We start from the raw sequence: 26916 nt of genomic DNA on the forward strand, positions 1-26916 counted from the left end.
AAAAGGCTGAATTTATTTGAACTCCAGCCTTGGTTCTCTGTAACAGGCCCCACAGCAGCCTGTGAACAGCTTTTGTCACCTTATGGTACAGTGTGGTGCAATAGTAGTATGAACATGCCTTCACAGTGCTTAGTACTGTATACTGTACTATGCCACCAACTTCTCAGTGTGCCACAAAATAGAATAGAATATAGCCCAATTAGTTGTTCTCTTCTCCAACCATCTCAGTTCTGGCAATCCACATCACCTAAAGTATAGTACATACCTCCCCTTGTACAAACTATTCAAAAGAGAGGGTGGAAAATTAGAACTTAACAGAAGATGAAAGTGCTTTATACAGTGGAAGTAGGACTTGTGTGGTGCATTAGTGGGCTAATGAGGGAGCCCTACTTTTTTGCTGTCTGAGCCATGGCAGGCCTTTATAGAGCATGCCATTTGTGCTTTCTCCAGCAAGCTTACATTCTGTAATGACACAGACATTAAAAAAAAAAGGATGAAGGTATAAATTATGAATGTTGTAATATAAATTATTTGACAAGCAAAGACTTACTGTAGACTCATTAAGGAATATGAAAGGGCTAAGACATAAACATATTTCCTTTGGAAGAAAACATCATCTTGGATTTTAAGTTTTTTGGGAGGCGATGTAAAAACAGAACGGCAAACAGAAAGCGTTAATTTACTGTTTCATTGAAGGAAGTTTCTCCGTACAATTTATTTTTGTCTGGAATTCTATAAACCAGAATATCAAAACACTAAGTATCCACTTTAATGAAAGGGTGGCCATGATTGATTTCTTATGTACGTTTCATACTGCAGCAAGCTTTACAGCATTATGTTTTTATTCTCGCCTCTTTAGAAAATATCTCTGATAAGGGATTAAAGGTCTAAATATCTGAACCTTTTTGCATATTCAGTAGGGCTTGAATTGTACTGTCAATATTTTTTTTACAAGTGCCCAAAATACCAAAATAAATTACTTGCCTTCATCAGAGAAACATCATGCAACCTGTTCATTGTGCAACAAGCTGATCCTCCTACTTTAGGCCCTTTATTGTGTATTTTTTCATATGTTGCAGTGAAAATCAGACAAATACAGTTGGTTTCAAACAACCACTACAGCTCTAGTCGGTACAAATTAATGAATCGACAATGAATGAAAAAGTATTACCTGTAACCTACACACAAATATTTAAATTGTCACTTGTATTTGTAAGCATTTGTAAAAGTAAGCTAGAAAGTTCTGCATCATCCTGTCTATCATGCTTTGTCAAGCAGACCAGCATCATGAAAGGGGGACTGGGTTAAACTTCGGTTCCTAAAACTTTGAGCTCTCACCTTTCTCCATCTCAAGTAGAGGGTCTGATCTGAAAGCCTGCAGAATGTGAGTCAGCCTTGCCTCTGTCAGGCATAACAAATATCTCTGGAATTAGCAGTAATTGCTATCTAATGTGTTTCAGAGATGGCAAAGCAACAGGCAGCGATTTGAGTGGGTGTATGCTTATACAAATAAGACTTTTGATTTATAGGCCTAATGGTGCTTGATTTTTTTTATTGTCAGTCACTACCATTAGATTCTCAGTACATTTAGCCTACATGGCCACAGATACTCAACTTGTATTGAATTCTAGTCAATTTAAACAGCATATTCAAAATCATTAAAGAACAAAAGATGAAAGATGAAAATATGTAAAATGGTCTACAGTTTTTTTTTGTTTTTTTTTATTGGAAGGTGTTGTAACATTGTATAAATCATTGACATAAACTGACAGGCTGCAGATGACTTAATAAATCAGCTTATTATGTAACTGTGATGTATGGATCATAGATACCATAGATAAAAGAATGTATGCATTTATAAGTTCCCTTAAAAATCCAATTTAACTTTAACTAAATTGATGAGAAACCAGAATTTATTGCCGGTGCCAGCTAAGAACTTTCATACATTGAATTAATAAAGGTTTTCTATGTAGATAAGAAACTGCAGGCATTTTATGTACAACCTCTTTAACTGAAACCTAAGATACATTTAAATAAGCTCAATTAAATGCGCTTGTGCTTGTGTTGCTAAGCAACTGGAATAATATAGCAGAAAAACTCAACAACCATGTGAAAACATGTTAGACATTTTTTGAGAAACTTAGAAATAAAGCCTCTCTCTCTACTACATCTGTGCTTTGATTCATTGCATTGTATTATTGAAATTCCTTTTAAATCTGTCAGTTTAGAGACATGCAACTCAATTGTTATCCCAAAGCTTTTTTATTTGTTTGTTTGTTTTTAGATTTTCGAAAAACAATATTAGTTAGCTCTGTAAAACTGAACATAATTTGGAGAAATACAATTAATAATTTCAAAATGTTAAATTGGGATAAGGCACAGGAGCTTCAGATTTCAAAATTAAATAACAATATAATATTAAAAACAAACAAACCAAAAAAACCCACTTACTTTGATCCTGTTAATATTTCTATTAATTGTTTAAAACCTTCATAAGTAAAAAAATGAAAGTTTTCATCTTGTACATTTTTTGTATTATTGTTATTAATATTTGTCAATACAGTGCACTAACATGATGTTAAATAAAAGATCCGAATTACGTTCATATATATATATATATATATATATATATATATATATATATATATATATATATATATTATTATTATTATTATTATTATTATTATTATTATTATTATTAATTATGTCTAAATCCTAACATTCTGGCCGCAGGTGTATATATTTATTTTTCAAGTAAAAAATACTTTTACTTTATATAAAATGAATGTAGAAATACTAGCGTTTTTAAGGTTTGTGACAAGAATGGATCTTATCAGTAAAAAATTGGACATATACAAACTGTTTTTATTTCCTTCTAAAAAAGTAAACTTGTGATTTTACAGCAACTCTTTTAAAATGCATTTATGTTAAGGAAGAGCGAGAGAGTACAAAGAGCTTTCTAAAACTTGTTCCTTCAACTGCATATTTTTCAAATAGCTCACTGAAAAATTATTAATTAGCAAGAGCGAACAAGACTTAACATCTTAAATGTAATAATTGAAAAGGTTTATATCATCAGGAGACATACTGTACAGCTATATTATGAATTCAGCTGCGAGGAAGGGCTAATTTAATGGTTTGAGAGCTGAAAGTACAGTGTGTTTTTATCCACCCTGTTCTTCCACTGTCTTTCAGGGATCCTTGTGGTCCAGCTGTATAACTGTCTCATTAGAACGATTTTTGTAATGCAGCACAAATTGCTTTTCTGACGCATTACTGAGCTATGAGACTGCCCACTCAATGTCACTGAGTTACATAAAAATAAAAAAACACACTCATTGTTAAGTTTACAATTTTAATTTGGAGCATTTACCTGTGTTGCAAGGTTTGATTTCCACCCAGAAATCCCTAGGCAAATAAAAAAATAATAATAATAATAATAAAAAGATAATTTATGACATTTTCTGTGGAACAAAAAGACAAAAATGCAAACGTGTTTGATATGCCTTGTATTGAAAATAAGCATAGCATTCCCTAAAGCAAATCCAACTTCTGAACAATTGGATTTATATAAAGTATGATAAAATATAACAATACAGTTGTAATACTCATCAGTACGATTACTGCAGCTTTAGTAAATGCTTCGTTTCTGACTAAAGAATATTTTTACAAACCAATCAAACATTTAAACATTTTATAGCAATATAAGTGAGGTGTGTGTATAAAGGGAAGAAACTATCATTTTTACTGTAGTGATGACAACTAGGGCTGTGAGTTTTTTTGCACATTTATTTGTGTTTTAGATTTGTAATCTAATTCATAATCTATTTGCTACACACAAGTGGTGTATTAGATAACTAATCCAGTGGTTAAAGAAAAGGGCTTGTAACCAGGAGGTCCCCGGTTCAAATCCCACCTCAGCCACTGACTCACTGTGTGACCCTGAGCAAGTCACTTCACCTCCTTGTGCTCCGTCTTTCGGGTGAGACGTAATTGTAAGTGACTCTGCAGCTGATGCATAGTTCACACACCCTTGTCTCTGTAAGTCGCCTTGGATAAAGGCGTCTGCTAAATAAACAAATAATAATAATAATAATAATAAAGCGGTCCCATAAAATGTACACAGTTCACAATTATCATGTCGACAAAAAAAAAATTAAGTGCATACGAAGCTGCATTTCATCTTGTAATAAAACAAAAGTAATATGGAGGAACCATTCAAACGTAGATTCCTGGTATTAATTCTAACAGGAAGAACAGCTTGAAGGTAGGCTGGTCCAACTCAATTTAACGCTTTATAAACACTGCAAAGGATCTATTCTGTCACAGACTGGGAGCCGTGTAGCTCCCTCTGAACCGCAGTGATGTGGGTGCGCAGCAGCTGACATGTTTTGAATCCTCTGAAGTCTATTAAGCTGTTTCTCCATTGATTTAAATTATAACTGCAGTTTTTACACTTAATTTATTGTTGGGACCAGATTACAGTTTGTAATGCCCTGTGTTTCCAAATCACATGTGGGAAACAACCTTGGCTGTTCCAGTACAGGTGTTTGTTCCATCCATGTCCTTTATAGTACTTGTTATATTGAATTACTGGAATTAACCCCCTGACCAGGTCTTTAAGTACTTAATCAATTCCTAAATGCACCAAAAAAAAGTGGAATGGCCCTCCAGGACCGTGCAGTATTTAGACGATTCAGATTAAGAAAAAAATATCCTAAGCAAAAGAAAACTGAAGAGGGGTGGTGCAATCACCTGGTCCAAGTTTAAGGCATTCATGCAATCAGAAACCAGTTTCCTTATCAAATGTCAGCTGGTCAGGTAATAATCATCAATAATGATTTACACTTTATTTTTCAAAAGAAAGAAGCAAACAAAATGTATAGGTTCCACATGGAAGACTTCAAATACAACTGAAACTAATATAATGTATGTGAGGTGTGAGGCACCAAAATGGCACCAGGGTGATTTAATTAAGGAATGGTTGATTGAGGTCACAAATACATCATTGTTGCATCTCTGTCTAGGTAAAGATCTACAGTTACACTCACTAGTTTTATATAGTATTTTATACCTAATGTGCAAAAAAAATATTAAAAACAAATCTAATTTTCCTCAAGTTAGTGGGAAAGCATGAGAAAATCCTTGAACTGCATTCTCTCTTGTTTTGTAATAATGTTGCATTTGCAATTAGGAAGGATACACATGACAGTATATTATAGTGTAAAATACACTAATTACTAGATTTGACAAGGTAATTCAAATTACATTATGTATTGCAGTATAAATTGTTATATTTCACAACACGATTTGTACAAATATTGTTTTGTGTACAAAAACTGAAACAGAGACATGTGTAGCTGCAGCAGTGGCTAATGTTGTGCTATTTCAGACTTAGAAATAAGACACTGTCAGCTATAGTGGATTTTATTTACAGTGTTTTGTGTGGACTACACTGCAGTGCCAGTAGGCTTGAGGGATCCATTCCTCTGTGAGGACAACAATGAAATGAATCCAGAAGCCAACAGCAATAAAAACACATTGCAAAATTGGTGTTTCGTGACATTTTGAAGATTTTGCTTGAGACGGAATGCATAAATAAGTGGCAGAAGATGTATATCATTTCTATTTAAGTACTTCTATTGTTTGCAGTAGCTACTGGGCTGAGGCACAACAGTGATCCTGTAAATTTAAACTTATTGTATTCTTTTTGTGACTCAACAATGTTGTCTGGCATTAAACCCTTTTCTTGTACATCCAAGATCTGGCCACAAATAGATGTTGAAGTGGTAGATTCAAAAAGCAGGCCATTGAAGTACAGTATGACACAGTGCCATCTTAATTACTGTACTGTAGGTCGTACACAATTAGCCTACACTATAATCACATGTTCTGTAATTACACCCATTTCATTTGTTCATTTTCTTTACATCTTTTATCTTTTTGTATACTTTAAGCACACAGCATCCTTAAGCATCATCCCCTTATTTTGCATACCATGTTTTTAAAATTGATGTACTGTTTTCAGAGCTTCTAGTCAAGGACAAGGACGTTATTTTATGAACACATTAGTCTTTTCTGAAAAAACTAATTAGGTTTCCTGTTATAATGTCCCTTTTAAAAAATGTCTGATGGGGCAGAGCGAAACGACAAACCATAAAGCATGATGCATGGTAGGCCTATAGCCTGTTACTGTCAGACCAACTTCATACTAATGATGGTGACAGAGGAGGTCCTGCTGCCATTCTTTCAAACCCCCTTTCATTGTGTTTTTTTTTTTTTTTGTTTGTTTTGCTTTAAAAAGTGAAACCTGGAGTTTGAAAGAATACAAGTGGACAAGATGCTTAAAGTTCATAAAGCCAATAAAATCACTAATGTAAAAGCAGTATAGTAGTATATGTCAAATGTAGTGCTTTGCAGGTGCAAGATTTTACTTTGAAACTGTAATAATACAATGATAAGGCAGAGCACCCACAAAGAGCTAGGACATTTTTGTATTACAGTATTGTCATTCAGATTTACCTTTTCTGTTTAAATCTTTTTTGATGTGCACTGTGGTTGAATGGTGCAAAATACAGGGGTTACAAAGCTCTAAACTGTCAGCATGTTACTTTTTTAAAAAGTACTTGTGTTGGCAATATTTAAAAACATTGTCACTGCTTATTGTATCTTTTTTGCATTCATTTCACATTTTAAAGGGTGTTACAGTAAATCTATAATGCAGTAGTGCCTAAACACTTGTGCTTGCAGCTAACTCAAAGTAATTGAGTGTTTAGTTCATTGAACTGTAGCTTTACAAACATTGGTGCTTTGTGTGTAATAGAAATTACACACAAAGAGGGCAGCAACAGCTGTGGTCCACATTTTTGACAGTACTTACCAGTTTACTTTTATAAGTTGCAGATCCCCTTACTGTTCCTCTGCCACCAGCACCACTGTGGACACGAACAATTGAAAGCCAACTAAATTTGCTGATGGCAAGCACAACTTTAAAGGGTTTGCACATTTTAATTAAAAGCATTTTCAGTGTTTATTCAGTTCCACAGTTCAAACCAGTTAATTCTCTGGAAAGGGTCCTAGTTTAATGAAAGAAATGTGTTATTTTAGAAATAAAATTTAAACTACCTGTGTTCATCTGATAATTTAATGATAAAAGGGTAAAGTTTTCCGAATAAGTTAATTTGGCTGGGACAGATATCAACTTGGCATCTGTGTGACAAACAAGTTTTATCAGCATTGACTGCTTTATTTAGTGCTACGGTAGGTTCAATCAATCAATAAATCAAAGTGCTTTACAAAACAAGCACAAAATAAAATATTAATTATAGCGAATAAAATACTAACAAATATATAACATTTCTGTTTGGAAAAAACAGTAAGTTTTAATAGAGACATTCTGACAACTGGAGGCAGGGAATTCCAGAGGGAGGGAACACAAGTAGAAAAACTCCGACCTCTCAGAGTGACACACCTAAATAAGGCAATGGTCAGCAACTTCAAACTTGAAGAGCCTAGTTGACGTCTAGGGATATAGGGATGCAGCAATTCAGAGAAATATGTAGGCCCTATTCCCCAAACAGCCTTGTACTGTCATACTGTCCTTGATTCAATTTGTGCTCTGGGAATCCAATTAAACTTGAATTGAGAAAGAGATTCTGCCTAATGAAGAAAAGTAAACTTGGGTATAACAAACTCAAGGTGAATGTCGAGTGAGAGAAGAGCATGGTACTGTTGCCATTAATACCCTGATAATGCTATACAGTAGAGAGAGATCAAAGAATATGTGATTATGAGACTCTCAGAAGAGTACAGAAGTTATGGTAAACAGCTAAATGAAAAAGCTAGGATACTAAAGATGAAATGGCACAATATCTCATAATAACATGGCTGTCAGTGGTTCCTGCTGTTCCGGTGCACCAAGGGAAAAGCAAATCATTTTTAGCGTTTAAAAAAAAAATACGTTATTAATCAAATGAAAAATGACAGTATTTTGTAAAAAATCAAGGTCAGCCTGAGGGGAATTTATGGAAGCTTGGATTTTTTTTTCTTTTTTTCTTAATATAACAGCTAGATTCTCCATTTCAGGAGTCCGCATTGAAAACCTTATTAACCCTCTATCATTTTCTTTTCTTTTTTCAGGTGATCTATGCTCTGAACACAAAGAATGATGAGCATGAAGCTGCCATCCAAATCCTGAAAGAGGCCCACGAGGAGGAGCTCCAGCAGATCCTGTCTGAGACCCGGGAGAAAATCTTGCAGTACAAGAGCAAGGTCAGTGATGAGGTGGACCTCAGGAGGCGCATCCAGTCCCTGGAGGAGTCCTTGGAGCTTCATGAACGTATGAAGCGTCAGGCCATGGCTGAGTTTGAGACCTACCGGCACCGGGTGGAGGACATGCAGTTGTGCACTGAAGCCCAGCACACCCAGCATGTGGTCACCATGTCTCGGGAAGTGGAGGAGATGCGCCGCAGCTTCGAGGAGAAGTTGCGCTCCTTCACACAGGTGCAAGCCCAATTTGAGACAGACAAGCGCCTGGCCCTGGAGGAACTGAGGTCAGCCCACCGCCAGGAGATCCAGGAGCTGCTGAGGGGCCACCAGAGCCAGAATGCCAACTACAGCAAAGACCAGGAGAAGCTTGGGCAGCTGCACAAAACTGAGGTAGATTCCCTGAATGAGCATGTTGAAGAGCTCAGGATGGACAAGAAGAAGCTGGTGGAGGAGTATGAGGCCAAGCTGACAAAAGCCCAGGCCTTCTATGAGCGTGAGCTGGAGGCCATGAAGAGGACCCAGCAGTTGACATCCGATAACCTGCTCGCCTGGAAGAAGACTGAGGCTGAGCTTAGAAAGGAGTTCCAGGCCCAGGAGGCGGCCCTGCAGAAGACACTTGGGAAGCTTCGCTCCGAGTTAAAGGTGGTTCAGGAGGAGGCTTGTGAATCCAGGGAGAAGTCTCAGAAGCTTCAGTCCTCCCTGAATATTGCAGAGAACAATATCAAGGTACAGTTTTAATTGAATGAAGGCTCCTCAGCACTATTATATACCTTGCTTTTGTTTCACACAGGGTATTAGATAAGGATAACCTTTTTCATTTTCTATTAAAGTTTTTCTCAGGAGCTCCCAAGTCACACATCCAGTAAAGGCACTCCACCCAGAGTGCAGGATGTGCCTTATAGCTTGGAGATCGCCAGTTCGAATCCACGCTATGCCACTGCCGACCATGGCCAAGAGTTCCCAGGGGGCGGTACACAATTGGCCAAGTGCTGCCTGGGCACCAGCGACCACTGTGGCTGGCCGGGCGCCTGCCGGCATGCTTGTGTGCAATTCAGAACTGCATGGTCCTCCGATGCTGTAGTTCGGTAATGGTTTCACGGCAGGCTTGCAGTGTGAAAAAAATGGATGGCTGACGGCACACGTTTCAGAGGATGCGAGTGCTCGTCTTCGTCTCTCCCAAGTTGGTGCGGGGGTTGCAGTGGTGAGCCGGGTTGAACAATTGGACATTCCAAATTGGGAGAAAATCAGGGGTAAAATAATTGGCGATTACGGCGAAAAACAAGGAAATAGATTTACTCAAGGATTTGTTATTTTTATGGTTGTGTAATAAAGTGCCTTTTTCTGGTGAAATGTAGCTAGCGATGGATTTAATATGCTTATCTGTGGAATGTGTCATGAATTAAATATTAATTCAATTTGGATAAAGTATGATTTCTTGGTTTACTTAATTGTTCTGTAATTTACCCTTCATACACTATACTTTTGCATTCTCACAATCAGCCCACTGTACTAAACTTAGGAAATATATGACACTGCATAATTGAGTATGTTTAATATATACACACTGTAACTCACTTTCACTTTCACTTTCTATCAAAACACTCATTAAACATTTACAAAACACACTGTTAGTCTTAAGTAGGACTCCATTTCCTACAGCCTCATTACTTGTTACATTCTCAAGAGAAGCTGTAATGTCTCACTTTATTATTTATTCATTACTAGGATAACAACAGTTTTCCATTCATGTTTTAATCGCCTTTCAATTTCAGTATGTTTCTGTCAACTTTGGACACTGATGCATTTGTACATGCCTGAGCCCATGGTTACCCTGTATTTTCTCACTTTCAAAAGACAAGCCAACAGATTGTATTCCCACTCTTGGATAATATTGATTGCCAGATGAAAAGATAAGATGCTGAGCATCGTGTTTGATTGAGAGGCTGTGTCGTTTTCTAGAGTCTCCAAAAGCAGCTAGATGAAGCTACACAAGATACTGGGATCTTGATGATTGGACAGAAAGAGATGGAATGTGAACTGGAAGCCGCTCGAGACAGAGTACAGCAACAGGCCACAGAGATTCTTCTGAAAGCCAGTATGGAATTTTCAAACTAATGTTTTTTAAATGTGGTTAAAACTGCAGGAATTTTTGTTATTTTTGAAACTACTGTTTATTAAATGATATGTATTTCAGGTCATTTCATTTAGCATTACTATTAATATTATTTGTTTATTTAGCAGATACTTTTATCCAAGGTGACTTACAGAGACTAGGGTGTGTGAACTATGAATCAGCTGCAGAGTCACTTACAACATCTCACCCGAAAGATGGAGCACAAGGAGGTTAAGTGACTTGCTCAGGGTCACACAGTGAGTGAGCCAGGATTTGAACCGGGGACCTCCTGGTTACAAGCTCTTTGCTTTAACCACTGGACCACACAGCCTCCGTAATATCCTGGAAACACTCAGCTTTTACCACTGTTTATGATCAGATCCTTAGTTTGCTTGTGACACCCTTAAAGAACCCCTCCCACGCCAAACTGTAAAATAAAGCAAGTTGTTAAAAAATCCTCCAGTCATTTGCATACGGAATAAAATTCAGAATGTGATACATAAAAATGAACCTCACTATAGTGCAGGGTTGGTAATAACCCAGATAGCAACAACCACAAAGAAAAGTAACTAGTCAAAGAAAATAGTAGAAAAAAAGACCTGGCAATGAATAGTCATTCTTGCTTAATATTACTCACATACTGTAGTCATGCTGTCACCACTTTATATTCAGCAACAAAAAAGACAGACACAGAGATATATCAATAATTCAATTCCCTTACACATGATGATCCCCCGACACTAAAAGTCAATTCCACTTAAACACCTATGCAGGCACATACACAAATGAAAACATCGTCTTTCTGTTATCACAATAATGTTATTTTTTTTATATAACAGGTGACAGTGGGAATATAGGTTCCGGTGCAGAGCTTCTTATCATTTTCCACTTTTAGCCTGACTTAATGGTAATGACAGCTGAGTCTCTTATTCACAGCGCCACTTCCATGAACCACCATATTGTCTGCTGTGGCTGTGTATAAATTGGCTATGTTTATTACAGTGCCACCTCTGTAGAGCAATGTCCCTCCTGGACAGAGACTGGCACGTAGCCTCCCTGTACTGCACCTAGGTTGTGGATAAACGAAAGGTTTCAATATCCTGTGCTGTCATCAAACATATGGCACAATCTCCCTGATGGGACAAGAGAAAAGGCAAAAGGCTGTCTATTCAATAAGCATAGTGTTGGATGCACAGCAGTGTGCCTGGAGACAAATACATGTAGAAAAGTGCACTGAGAATCAGGTGCAAAAAAACCAAACAATGATCCCTACTGTATGCTTTTATTTATTTCTCCTGGCTAGCAGCTCATTCAGGTACAGTGAGACATGCTTATCAAGGGACCATCCTTGCATGATAAACATGGTTCTACTAATAGTTTGTGTTTCAAAAAATTTACACCAATTATTATTTTACAAAAATGGTGCTGTTGAACAGTCCCACCAAAAGCTTGAGGTATTGATAGAAATACCTGAATACAGTAATTTCAGTCAAGCTCTCACTATGATTTGTTGACCTCATGAGGATACATTAAGTTCATGTTCATGGAGTGCTTTCAGATATACGCTTTTTTAATACCAGCTTGTATACACTTCAGGTCATATTGGAAGCCTTCAGGCTATGCAGATGACCCACGAAGCTGCCATAAGGGACCTGGAATCAGAGAAGTCCAGGTTAAAAGACAAATTGACACGCTTGGAAGAGGAGAGAGGTCTGCTACAGAGCAAGTCACAGAGTATGGACGAGAGTCAGAAGCAACAAATTCTGGCACTGGAGAAGGTAACTTCTGGAAACTGATTAAGTATAGTATTGTGCTGCAGTAAATCTATTGGGGCTTACCATATTTTCTGAATGGACTATTTATTTGGAGAGGTAATCTGGTTGGGGGAACTTGTGGAAGGATTGCAATGAATGCATTAGGAACATAATTGACCATATGCATACATATTTTGTAAGATCTAATTGCTGTGGAAGAATTTAGAACACTGTATACAGGTCTGCAGTGTTGAAAGAATTAAAGAAATGTATTGTCCTAGCCATAAATATTGCATTACTACATTTCCCATCATCCTCCTGCTCACATATGTAATGTGATGGGAAATGTAGTTCTGAGAGGTCCATGTGAAGCCACTACATGGGAATGCAATATAAAAGTTTAAAACAGTGGTCAAAATAAATAAAAAAATTAAAAAAAAATTAAAACATACACCTTACATAAACAGTTGTAGCAACATATGCTAACATGTAACACAATCAAATAAAAAGGTCCTTATGTATATTATTATTATTATTATTATATTATTAGTTTATTTAGCAGACGCCTTTATCCAAGGCGACTTACAGAGACTAGGGTGTGTGAACTATGCATCAGTTGCAGAGTCACTTAAAATTACATCTCACCCGAAAGACGGAGCACAAGGAGGTTAAGTGACTTGCTCAGGGTCACACAATGAGTCAGTGGCTGAGGTGGGATTTGAACCGGGAACCTCCTGGTTACCCTTTAACATGTTATGGTACTATACAGTACCTTACATATGCTGTGTACACTTTCACATAAATACATACTTTTTATATTTATGGATAAAACTTTACAGTATACACTTGGCTGCAAGTAAAACACAGCCTACCTGCTACTTTTGTTTTTTGTTGGCATGAGTCAGACTTTCTTTGCAGAAGCAATTAAAGACTTAAAATTCAGAATTTTAACTCTTGTCCACATCTTGCGTTTTGAAACACAGGAGTCTGTCAGTATTTCTAAAAGCTTCTTGCCCTTTTCCAACCGCAATTAGTTTAAACACTTAATTGGATATTATTTGGGGACATATGCTGGCTCTGGCATATCCCAATGTACGACATAGCAGGGTCTGTAAAAGCAAGGGACTACTGTATACGTTTTACTTTCTCACAATATATCTTTTAGTACATGTATATGTTTTGTTTTCCCACAATATGTTTTTATGTACTAACGTTACTTTTAATAGAATTAAAACATAAAGACCAATGCTCTTCTCTCTGGAACACTTACCTGATTAAAACCAATAGACCAGAGGTGAAATGTTCCAACAGCATTTTAGCATTAAAGTAGTGCTAACCAAGGTTTAAACGGCGTTTTTTAAGCTATTGGAACTTGTAAATATTTTGCTTGTAAATATTAAACGTTGAAATAAGAAACGTATGTGCAGTTAATGATTCCCTGGTAGTGAAGTGGGCCTTGCGTAGACTTAAGCTTCTCCAGTACTCGTAGTTACTAGTGGCAGTTGTCAATTGTTCCATATTCTGACTCATTAAGTAACATTATTAGGTAGCATTGACCGATTTTTTAATAAAGTTTTTACCATTTAATTTGACTTTATTTATTTTTCAATATTAAAGTGGAAAGCTCTCTCCCTTTTTTAACTAGTGTGTGTTTCCACTATAGGCTTTAAAAGATGCAAAGCAAAGCTACGAGAAAGAGATGGTGAACATCCGTGCCAGATATGAAGAGGAAGCTGCTCTCTTCAAGGAGACTCAGGCTAAGGCACTAGAAGAGTTATCTAAAAAACATCAAGTCACTCTACAGACCACACAGAGCACAGGAGAGAGGGAACGGAAGATGCTACAAACAGTAAGTATATAAAAAAATGTGTATCTTCTTCCACACACTGCCATAATACAAAAGGGAAGCTTGATGGGCTATGAGAAATTGTCTAGAGTAGTATTATATTTGACAGAATTGCCTGTGAGCTGAAGGTACTTTAGCTTCAGTTGCTTGCCTGGAAATAGGGCTGCTTGGCAGTGCCGTTTGGGTCGTTGGCCGCTTTTTTTTTTTTTTTTTAAACAAACTATTATATATCCTTCCGCTTTGGAGAAAAAATACTCCTTCAAACAAGGTATTACGCACTGAAGCATAGAATTCTCGTATCAGGCCGTTTACATTTTTAAGTCAACCATTTATTTTTGTTTTCTTCGATTTCATTTAGTTGTTGACTTGTTAGATCTTCGTGCCTCTTGCTTTTATTTTTTACGGAGGTTTTTCTTCTTGCAATTCTAGCCACTTGTCTGCTGTCATGCCTCCGAAAAGATCAAATGTGACAAAAGGAATGTCTCTCATTTTTAAAAAACTTTAAAAGACCTCTCACAACAATGTGTATATTTATTGCGAGCTTACTATGTCGTGTATTGATAATTTATTAATCGAACTGTCCTTGGGCAAAAATAAGTTCCACCGTGTATTGTGCTATATATCACGGTTAAAAGTCCTCAACAGCCAATCAGCGTGCAGCATCCGTCCGAACATTCCGTTTTATAAACTGAATTTATATTTTGTTTTATTACTCAAATGTGTTATTTACCACTGTTATTTGTGTCAATTTTTGTGTGGAAATTAATCTAAATAATTCTGTTATTTTGTACTTAGAAGTGGCACATCGAATTTCCTTGGCTAATTTTCTTTTCTATTTACATAGTCGAAAGAGAATTATATTTTTGTTACTAAAGAAGTAATTTTGATTACATAACAGTGGAGTAGGCCTCCTTATTGTGCTGTATTGATTGTCCTGCAATTATGTAAGGTACTATAGTAAGCATTCTAAATCCTTCTCCAACAGTAAAAAAAAATTAAAAATAAAAGAAAATCAAATTGCAAACAAAGATAGCTTTTTTGTCAGATTCTATAGTTCCATAACACAAAAGAAATGTCACACAAGTTATTGCGGTATCATGAACTCAAACCTTATAGCATTTCTTACAACCCAAGAATTTAATTTACGCACCTTTTTGATATAATATCTGGTCAGAAAACAAATTCATTTGTCAAAATAAGTTCAGTTTGATGCATCTACGAAGGTGTTGCACTGAGGTGTGCCTTGCAATTGAGCTCTTGAGTTCTAGGTGCATGCAAGTATACTTGCCTTTAAAGCTGATGTTTCCCATTCTGATACAGGATGTGGGCTTATAAGCCAGGCCTATGAACATTTATCTCCTGCGTTGTCCTTATTTGCATGGGCAAAAAGTATGTGCACTAAAAGCTTGTTTTAAAGGGTACCCTGGAATACTATTTACCAGAACCTCAACATTAAATGTGTACTTCACCAGAATTCCCGTCATAAGGTGTACAGTCATTGACCTTCCCAAATACATTTTCATAAATAAGATGATCCTTACCAGAATGGTCCTTCTACAAATTTCAGGATTTAGTTTTATCATTAAGATACACAGTACTTAAAATTGTAACCCAGAAGTGCAGATAGGGAGACCAATAGGAGGCTGCGTGGTCCAGTGGTTAAAGAAACTGGCTTGTAACCAGGAGGTCCCCGGTTCAAATTCCACCTCAGCCACTGACTCGTTGTGTGACCCTGAGCAAGTCACTTAACCTCCTTGTGCACCTTGTCCTTTCGGGTGAGACATAATTGTAAGTGACTCTGCAGCTGATGCATAGTTCACACACCCTAGTCTCTGTAAGTCGCCTTGGATAAAGGCGTCTGCTAAATAAACAAATAATAATAATACACTTAAATTACATATTGTATTAAGAGCGCTAACACATTTCAGTTGAATTCATACAGTCTATTAAAAGGAGTATTGGACTGCTTCGCATACAGTGTTCGCTTTTTTTTTGGTTTCTGGCTTGCACTTAAAAAACTGTGAATTAGTAAAGGGCCCTTGTATAGTAAAATATACAGTAGTATTTGTACATTTCTGTCAACCTGAATTAACCAAAGTTTTGAATTCTTCAATGTTGTGCACTGCATTTCTTTTCATCCCATGTTGCTCTTCAGTTTCAGACACTGGAGAGTCACTTCCAGTTTGTATAAACAGGGTAGTCACACTTTCCGTGCAACACATTTGATATTCCCCAGTTTTCAGTAAAAGGAATAAACCCATTTTAACATTATAAAACAAGCAAAAGGCATCTCAGAACAACGATTGAACTTTCTCATATCTTCAACTAAGCTGTTTCTTGGAAGTTTTATAATGTTAACATGATTTACTTCTTGTCGGAAAAATGGGGGGAAACTGCACTCACTTCAAAATAGGGCACATTATGTGTTGCACATCCTGCAAGGTTCTTCCAGTTTGTCAAGGTGATTGGTACAATGGTGGTCTCAGATAAAGATAGCTGTTCAATTTCTTTCTGTTTCTTTAACTTTGTATATCGTTTAAGCATCTGAGAAGAGATTTTGGGCCCACAAGCGGATTAGTATACCACAATAAAACCCAAGCAGAACCATTTCCAAACCAGAGCATCAACAGCAATGGACAAACAATGGATTCAAAACAAGTATTGCACAGTAGTCCTAATTTAAATATGGTAGCACAGTGGTACCAATAGGTGGTGCCATTCTATCAATGACTAATGCCACTGTAGCTGCCCATTTTGCTACCATTGCCTGTGAGTACAGAACTGTTGCATTGCTACTGAAGATCATTTGTTAAGGTAACAAAATCTCTTTCTCATACGAGTATGCCTTCTCATACATCTACACGGTATAAATTATTGCATGTATTATAAATAAAGAAGATATTGCATTTCTCATATTCCTATGATGAAATACTATCCAGGTTTGTTATTGCCTCCAATATCAGTCCCTTTAGCCTTCAGATCCATGCACGTTTGGCACAAGAACACAAGATGTATTATAAGCCCTGCTAACTGTATTCAAACTCTGTTTCGTAATTTAAGTCATACAGTCATGCTCATTTAGTACAGCCTGCTGATAACATTAATTTTAAGGATTTTGGCAAAATATATATACTTTTTTTTCTCAAATCAAAATGAGCTTTCTATTTAGGTATAATTTTTGAAAAGATTGATTGGTGATTTGAGTGCCAAGCCTGGTAAAACGGGAAAGATCAATAATATTTTGAGTCAATCAGTTTATTCCTAAACCCATCCTTAAGTGCTGCTGCTTTTTCCGCAGCTCATAATGACTGTAACATTGTTGAATTTCTGATCTGTTTCAAAAGAAAAAGACCTTCATGGCATGACTAAGGCAAAGCTTTTGTCAGCTATTAAGACCCTTCATGTTACGATGCCAAATCTCCTGAAGGAGGATAACCCTTTTTTAATCCTTTGTGTAAGGATGCTAAAAGTTCATTTTTATAAAAAAAAAACAAAGTTTACCATCTTTATTTTTCTGTTTAATTTTGACATGAAACATATTTATTTTAAGCTGCTTACAGTGCTGTATAAATGAGATGTCACTGTGAAAGAAAGTGCAGTTGCCACTAAAAGGTTTTAATGGGGATGTGACTTCAATATATTATATATTATATATTAAATATATTCAAACAGTAGTATATAACAATCGAGAATGCCTTTGTTGCTGTACATTGCTTTCTGTCACCTGCAACATCCAAGGATCTCATTACCTCCAGCAGTCATTCAGAATTAGCACAGCAGAATATTATAAATAACAGATGGCTTGCATCAAGAGAGTAATACAAAAAAAAGGCCAAGGTTTTACAGGACTGTAAACCACGTGACTTGCAATAACTACAAACCATCTATATCGCCTATACAATTGTGTTATTGTTTTATGATAATAACAATAATAATACAGCATTTGTTATACAATCTCTCTCTCTCTCTCTCTCTCTCTCTCTCTCTCTCTCTCTCTCTCTCTCTCTCTCTCTCTCTCTCTCTCTCTCTATACATATATAGACTGTTCCGATTAATCAACTAAAGAGTTGATCGCAGATACATTTATTTTACAATTTAATCGTGCATTAAACGTGCATTCTCGGTAGAGAGAGAAATGCGTGCTGCTATTTAGGGAAGTATTTGAAGCACGCTCTCTCTCCTTGGAAGTGGTAGGACACTGTGGTTTTAAGCTCATATAAAAAGGGGTTCAAGTTGTGTTACCTTGTTTTATACAGACGTGCTCAAATTTGTTGGTACCCTTACAGCTCATTGAAATATTGCTTCATTCTTCCTGAAAAGTGATGAAATTAAAAGCTATTTTATCATGTATACTTGCATGCCTTTGGTATGTCATAGAATAAAGCAAAGAAGCTGTGAAAAGAGATGAATTATTGCTTATTCTACAAAAATATTCTAAAATGGCCTGGACACATTTGTTGGTACCCCTTAGAAAAGATAATAAATAATTGGATTATAGTGATATTTCAAACTAATTAGTTTCTTTAATTAGTATCACACATGTCTCCAATCTTGTAATCAGTCATTCAGCCTATTTAAATGGAGAAAAGTAGTCACTGTGCTGTTTGGTATCATTGAGTGCACCACACTGAACATGGACCAGAGAAAGCAAAGGAGAGAGTTGTCTGAGGAGATCAGAAAGAAAATAATAGACAAGTATGGTAAAGGTAAAGGCTACAAGACCATCTCCAAGCAGCTTGATGTTCCTGTGACAACAGTTGCAAATATTATTAAGAAGTTTAAGGTCCATGGAACTGTAGCCAACCTCCCTGGGCGCGGCCGCAAGAGGAAAATCGACCCCAGATTGAACAGAAGGATAGTGCGAATGGTAGAAAAAGAACCAAGGATAACTGCCAAAGAGATACAAGCTGAACTCCAAGGTGAAGGTACGTGAGTTTCTGATCGCACCATCCGTCACTTTTTGAGCGAAAGTGGGCTCCATGGAAGAAGACCCAGGAGGACTCCACTTTTGAAAGAAAAACATAAAAAAGCCAGACTGGAATTTGCTAAAATGCATATTGACAAGCCACAATCCTTCTGGGAGAATGTCCTTTGGACAGATGAGTCAAAACTGGAGCTTTTTGGCAAGTCACATCAGCTCTATGTTCACAGATGAAAAAATGAAGCTTTCAAAGAAAAGAACACCATACCTACAGTGAAACATGGAGGAGGCTCGGTTATGTTTTGGGGCTGCTTTGCTGCGCCTGGCACAGGGTGCCTTGAATCTGTGCAGGGCACAATGAAATCTCAAGACTATCAAGGCATTCTGGAGCGAAACGTACTGCCCAGTGTCAGAAAGCTCTGTCTCAGTCGCAGGTCATGGGTCCTCCAACAGGATAATGACCCAAAACACACAGCTAAAAGCACCCAAGAATGGATAAGAACAAAACATTGGACTATTCTGAAGTGGCCTTCTATGAGTCCTGATCTGAATCCTATCGACCATCTATGGAAAGAGCTGAAACTTGCAGTCTGGAGAAGGCACCCATCAAACCTGAGACAGCTGGAGCAGTTTGCTCAGGAAGAGTGGGCCAAACTACCTGTTAACAGGTGCAGAAGTCTCATTGAGAGCTACAGAAAACGTTTGATTGCAGCGATTGCCTCTAAAGGTTGTGCAACAAAATATTAGGTTAGTGGTCCCATCATTTTTGTCCATGCCATTTTCATTTGTTTTCTTATTTACAATATTATGTTGAATAAAAAATCAAAAGCAAAGTCTGATTTCTATTAAATATGGAATAAACAATGGCGGATGCCAATTACTTTTGTCAGTTTCAAGTTATTTCAGAGAAAATTGTGCATTCTTCGTTTTTTGTGGAGGGGTACCAACAAATTTGAGCACGTTTGTATAAGGATTGCTAATAGTGTGCTACGCATATACGTATCTGGAACTGGAATGTTTGTCTACGTTGATTTAAATGATTGCCAAACATGTGTCTACAAAGTTACTCGTGTGCATTGTAACAAGAGCTGTGGTGAACGCTGTGGTAAAGTCCAGCGTGGCACATTTATCTTGAAAAACATAATAAACTGCTGATTTAGTTAAAAACCTCTAAGAGTTTTTTTGTTTCCGTGTTTGTGCATTGCTAATAATTTTGCTGTTTAGGGGTTAACGCAGAGTGGTTAAACAGTACGGGTATAACTGTACTGCTCTGGCCCCTGGGGCTTGTGTGACTGAGTTATCAGGGCAGCAGTGTGGAGTAGTGGTTAAGGCTCTGGACTCTTGACTGGAGGGTCGTGGGTTCAATCCCAGGTGGGGGACACTGCTGCTGTACCCTTGAGCAAGGTACTTTACCTAGATTGCTCCAGTAAAAAACAAACTGTATAAATGGGTAATTGTGTGTAAAAAAAAAAAAAAAAAAAAAAAAAATGTAATTGTATGTAAAAATAATGGGATATCTTATAACATTTGTAAGTCGCCCTGGATAATAATAATAAAAATCTGTTTTTTAGGGTAATAGGATGGAAAAGTAACATTTACTAAAATAAAAATAATAATAAAAATGGTTTTAAAAAGACCAAATTCCTGCGGGGCTCCCGAGTGGCGCATCCAGTAAAAGCACTCGCTAGAGTGCAGGATGCGCTCTATAGCCTGGATGTCGCGAGTTCGAGTCCAGGCTATTTCACAGCCAACCGTGGACAGGAGCTCCCAGGGGGCGGCGCTCAATTGGCAGAGCGTCGCCCGGGGGGAGGGAGGGTTAAGTCGGCCAGGGTGTCCTCAGCTCACCACGGACCAGCGACCCCTGTAGTCTGGCCGGGCGCCTGCGGGCTTGCCTGTAAGCCGCCCAGAGCTGCGTTGTCCTCCGACGCTGTAGCTCTGAGGCGGCTGCACGGTGAATCTGCAGAGTGTAAAGAAGCGGGCGGCTGACGGCACACGCTTCGGAGGACAGTGTGTGTTCATCTTCGCCCCTCCTGAGTCAGCGGAGGGGTGGTGGCGGTGAGCTGAGCCTAAAAATAATTGGGCATTTCAAATTGGGGAGAAAATAATAAAAAATAAATGGCAATGACTAAATTATTAAAAAATAAATAAATAAATAAATAAAAAGACCAAATTCCCATTTGGCTTTTTTTTTTTTTTAGATTCTGTAGAATTTTTAAGCATTACTCTGCAGGACAGCCGCTATAAGATTACCTTTCTTAAAAATGTGCACAGAGTGATCTACTGATTTGAATCTACCAGTTAATCAACTAATGCCCAAAAATTAACCGATCAAGAATATATATATATATATATATATATATATATATATATATATATAAACAATTATGCAAAATAATTAATAAATACAACTAAAATATACAATTATAAACGTTATTCTTGGACACCTAGACACAGGCTCCAATCATTAATATTGTTGTTCTGATGGTGTGATTTCAGGAGATGGAACAGCAGTTTGAGAAGGAGAGACTGTCTCTGGAAGAGCATAAAAATCGACTCCGACAGCAGTTGGAAAACCTGAGGGAAGAGCTGACAGCCAAGCTCAGCACAGCCAATCAGGAGGCAAGTATCCCATCTCTAACATCAATTTACTGCCAAGGGCAGCAGACCAGAGTTCATCAATAATGTTTTGTTATTCAACCTCTAATGAGGTTGTTTGTTCATGCAGGGGCTCACTTGTCTAAACCCAGTAACTACTTAACCACAAGGATTAAACGGTACAATGTGAAACTGTTCAGTAGATGATACAGTACATTTATTTCTGTCTTTGTTTTATTCCTATATAAATACATAATTTATAGATTAAGACCGAAGGTGCAACAGGAGAAGCTTGCTAATTTAGTAATCTTTGTGCTCTTGGAGAACGCACAGATTCTCCAGAATTTGTGTTCTCCTGGGTGTCTCGTTTATTGAAGATATTTAATTCATCTCTTTCAGATGGTTAGTTTTAACAGTAGCATTGATAAACTCTTTAGCGTTGTTTTCACGGCATAATCAATACTAAGTGCAGATCAATCTCAGATCCCTCAAGCAAATTGTTGAGATAAGGAGCACAGGCCTCATCCTGTGGTTTTCTAAGAGGGCACTCTTAAGTGCCAAGGTACCGATGAGGAAAAGTAGAGTTTGGAAACTACTGTAAGGTTTGTTTACTTCTTAAAAATAAGAAGTCAGTCTTCTCCAGGTAATATTTAATCAAAAGAGTTTAATTGAGAAATACATCAAATCCAAAAGACCAGTACAGAATGCAATCACATGCAGAAGCTGCAGGTACAGTCTTGAACAACAAAGCTGCAGGTCAAATTCTACAGGACTTGTAAAGGTAGTAGGATTCCAAGCAACTCCGTGTAGCAAACTACAGTTTACAAACATTAATATACAGGCCAGGTTACACCCCACAGATAGTAACGATCTCCTATCCCCACCAATGAACAGTTAGCACCCCCCTTCCTTGTAGACGTGTCATTAATTCCCCCACGGATCTTTCGTCAATGGGTTTTAAAGTGCCAGGCCTCAGCACAACTAATGCATAGACTGCAATTCGTTTATGGTAAAAAAGAAAAGAGAAAGGACTGGGTAATAATGAGCATCATTTCAAGGACTAATTTGTATGACTTTTTAAAATGAATATGTACAATATTGGATCATTGCCCAGGTGTCTCGTCTACAAGAGCTTGTGAAAAAGAATGAGCAGGGGCTCGGCTCAGCTGAAGGACACATATCCAGCCTGAAAGACTCCCAGGAAAAGCTGCATAATGAGCTGAACTCAACCAGAGCGAGGCTAAGAGAAACCAGTAACTCTTTAACAGCTCTACAGGTTACATAAACCCTTTCATTATCTTTTGGGTGGTGGGGTTAAGATGATGACACTGATCACTTGACTAGTTTACCTATTAGTTTACGGCTTGACTGATTTGGCCCAGGGGAGCCCACTGAGATGGATAAATCGTTCCTATAGAGATCTTGGTAGAAGGGATGCTTATTACTTGTAGACAATGGGTTAGATTCTCAGTACTCTTAACTCCAAATTGCACTTTTTTTTTTTTTTTTTTTACAGAAAGGAAAAATGCACCAAATAACTCAGACATTAAATTAGGAACTGTAATAAGTATATTTGTATCAGTTATTTCCTTTTAGGTAAGAAATGTGCTGATTACATGTTAAAATAAACAGGTTTAAGAATCTTGCCCCATGTAGCAAGAAGGAAATGCAATGTTAATGGTATAATTTTGCATGCAGTGTATTACTATTGTATGTATCATTATGATTGGAGTTGCATTACAATGTAATTGTCTACATCTGTGACAATTTAGGTAATGTCACTCATTTCTAAGGGAATAATATAATAGGAGAGAAACTGAAGTAAATAATACAATGAAAATATAACCACTCTCCATGTTGCTCATTAATTGTTTTTTTAACTGATGAAAAAATCTATCTGAATAAATATAGAATTGCTTCCTGAATTGATCGCTGTGATGTTTATTGAAAAATATTATATTAGAAAAGTTTTCTTTTCTTTTTTGAACGCATCTCCATCTTCTCTTTTACCTTTCACTGCATTTTTATTTTTACATATCCCTTGGAATTAAAAATAAAACAATTTCTTGCATGAGCTTGCAGCTTATATTTAGCATTGATCTGAAAGTAATGCCAGCTAGCCACAACATTAAGGAGTGTTAGAATTTATACATCCATATGTGTCTGACATCTTAAAAGACAATCATTGGACTTTAAACATTGCATCCCCATGACCCACTTCTACATGATTCCCAAAACCTGGTATATAAAACATGCATATAGTGCATTGGGTTTTGGAAATCATGTTCATTTTTAAATGTCGTTGCTTTTAGCTTGTGTAACTCACACAAAACATTATTCACGGGTCCACAGGATGAGATGGATAAACAAAGGCAACAGCATGATGCAAAGCTAATTTCAATTAAAGAAGAAGAAAAGCTTAAAATGGACAAAGTGGCACTGGAGCTGGAGTTGAAATGGACAGAAACTCTAAGGTATACAGTTCTACAGGTTATTCACAACACTTTTTAGACTAATTTTAATGAATGTTTTGTTATGACTGTTTGTTTTTTTAAAGGCCATTTTAATTAACTTTTTAACTGAATGAGAGTGGGTTAATGAGCCTATTCTAATTTTTCAAAGCACCGTTTATCCCAAGAGAATTATAAACTCTCTTCAAAAACAGTTCCTTAAAAAAACACTGCTTAAAACAGTTCTTAAAGTTGTATTAATAGGACCCGCTATTTGCTACAATAAGGAGGAATTGGATTTGCTTGGCTATGTTTCTGCAGAACTCTTCTGTGTAGATAGATGCTACTCTTCAGGCCTATATCTTAAAATGGTCTTAAAATTGGCATAGCAAGTCAAGTTGAGCCCCAGATGATATAGTAATATAGATTTAAATGATATGAATATTTAACATGACTTGCATATTAGCTGAAATTCCAAGTGGACATGAGAATGGCATTAATTAATTGTCCAAGGTTTTGACCATATGTGACAGGATATGACAGGATGTGATATGACAGGCAAAAGGTTAGAGGCTCAGAGACAGTAGCTGTGGGTTTAAGCGCTGGGGCGCACATTTATTAAACAAAATAATCTCAAAAACACTGCTCATAGAGCAAAATAAAAAGGGTATTGTCACAAAGACGGCCAGAGTGGGTGGCGTCAGACCAGAAGCAGGAAGTAAATAAACAGAGAGATGTGGTTTGGTATAAGCTGGGCGCGTGATCGCGCTCAGCATTTAATAAACAGAAAATAAAAAGGTTTGAAACACAAAAACACTGGACACGGCACTTGCGCCAAAATAAAGAGACAAACAAAAACGAACACACACTAACAAACAGGGACGAACAAACACGGTGAGTAAAGCAATATTTACGTTCTCTCTTTCTTTCACTTTCTAGTTTCTCCTCTCTCTCCCGTTCTCCACTCACCGAACACCAACCACGACTGAGTGAAAATGTGCATCTATATATACTGTTGTGCTGGGATTCAACTACTAATTAATCATTCACTTGAATCCCAGCACGTGAATTAATTCTGTGCAACCCCGTGCTCACATATTACATTTAACCAGCACGTGAAGTGATTTGTGCTCTCCTCGTGCCTAAATACAAATCTACACTTTAAATATACGTGAAACACAGACCCGTTTATATCCCGTGTACCAATCTATACACCAACATTAACACACACACGCACGCAACATACAACACAGATCACACAAATGCACACAGGGGCGGGGCACTTTGCCACAGGTATACAAAACAAGTCTCAAACACAAACAAAATAATAATTTACTGTGAAATTCTGTTACTGTCTTAATACATAAATGACATGTAAAAAATGTACCAATAGAAAAATCAAAGTACAATATACAATATGACTTTAAAATTTAGGAGAAAATATATATTCCCCAGCCACACCTAAAAAATGGTGGTGGGCACATTTAAAATCTTTCAGCTTACAAACTCAGTAGACAGCAGTTCATACCACCAAACCACAGCAGATTTGCACTGGTCATCTTTTGCACAGTGGGTATTTACCTCCTAAAGACCCGAAATCTGAATAAGATATCAAAGCTGCTCGACAAGCTGTGGTGGTGTCTCACGAGGTAGCGGCTGTGCTGCAAAAACAGGCTATTCGCATGACAGACCCCCTCCAGTTGGAGGAAGGGGTCTAGTCCAGGTGCTTCCTAGTGCCCAAGCGGGATGGTGGCCTCAGATCGATCCTCGACCTTAGACAGGTCAACCTGTATCTGAGTCAAAGGAGGTTAAAAATGTTGACGATGCAACAGCTGTTGCAGTCAAGCAGGCCAGGCAACTGGTTCACCGTGGTGGACCTCAAAGACACCTATTTCCACATCCCCATAAAACCAGCGCACAGGAAGTACCTGCGGTTCGCTTTTCAGGGAACAGTGTACGAGTTCCGTGTCTTGCCATTTGGCCTCTCCCTTGCTCCCAAGTGCCTTCTCAAAGTGCATGGAAGCTCTCCTGGCTCCTTTAAGACTCAAAGGCATCAGAGTGCTCAATTATCTGGACGACTGGCTCATTTGTGCCCAGTCTCTAGCACAGGCAGAGGCGCACACGGAACTTGTCACCAGCCACCTTCAATGGTTGGGCATTAAGGTGAATCATGCGAAGAGCCAGCTCACGCCTTCTCAGACAGTCTCCTATCTAGGAGTGTGCTTGGACTCCAGGGCCATGCTGTCCACTGTGTCGGACAACAGAGTGCAGACGAGAACCCCCTGTCACTACGGAAAGTACATCTGCCCGGGGTGACAAACTGGGCGGCAGACCTCTCAGTGAGAGTCCCCTTACTATCTCCAATCCCTCGTGTCTCCTTATATTCCCTCTCGCCCTCTCCACTCATCCTCTTCTGGCCGACTTGTTATGCCTTCTCTTCACTCAACCAGTTGGTGGAATTGGAGGCTTCCGTCCGCCTCCTTTCCAGTATGATGGAGTGTGGCAGCTCCATACACTCTGCCCAGTATGGGCTCTGGCGTACTATGTTGACAGGACAAAAAGAAGGCAGTCCGAACAATTTTTTGTCTGCTATGGGGCGAAGTCCCATGGTCTAGCCCTATCTAAGCAGAGGCTGTCCAAATGGATAGCAGACACGGTCAGGACTGCCTATGAGCTGGCCAACCTGCCCCCTCTAGATGAGCTCACTACCCATTCCACCAGGGACATGGCAACTTTGTGGACTTTATTACAGGGTGCAACGCAGTTGTGTGGGCTACTCCCCATATCTTTACTAGGTTCTACAGACTTAGTCGTGAATTCTCAAAACCCTGGTTTTGGAACTAGAGTGTTAAGGGCAGCTTCTCATTCGACCCTCACAACACAGGCATAGAGGTGAGTTTCTCCCTCAATTTCTTAGCTCTAGCTAATTTTTACTGGTGTTACGTATGGTAACACACAAGGCAGTCTCT

The 26916-nt window shown here is 37.8% G+C and overlaps 1 protein-coding gene across 3 annotated transcripts in view; it reads left to right on the forward strand.

Annotated features, from left to right (window-relative positions):
- Positions 1–26916, forward strand: part of LOC117402407 (protein FAM184A-like) — an 86310-nt gene that overhangs the window by 28783 nt on the left and 30611 nt on the right. For all 3 annotated transcript variants that reach the window (XM_034003505.3, XM_059024512.1, XM_059024510.1), the window contains 7 exons: positions 8140–8994; positions 10228–10363; positions 11978–12159; positions 13799–13984; positions 21399–21521; positions 22612–22773; positions 23850–23971. In XM_034003505.3, coding sequence (XP_033859396.3) covers positions 8140–8994; positions 10228–10363; positions 11978–12159; positions 13799–13984; positions 21399–21521; positions 22612–22773; positions 23850–23971 — 1766 coding nt within the window. The remainder of the gene's footprint in view (positions 1–8139; positions 8995–10227; positions 10364–11977; positions 12160–13798; positions 13985–21398; positions 21522–22611; positions 22774–23849; positions 23972–26916) is intronic.

Source organism: Acipenser ruthenus, chromosome 5 (genome assembly GCF_902713425.1).
Source record: "Acipenser ruthenus chromosome 5, fAciRut3.2 maternal haplotype, whole genome shotgun sequence".
In the NCBI taxonomy this organism is placed as follows: domain Eukaryota; kingdom Metazoa; phylum Chordata; class Actinopteri; order Acipenseriformes; family Acipenseridae; genus Acipenser; species Acipenser ruthenus.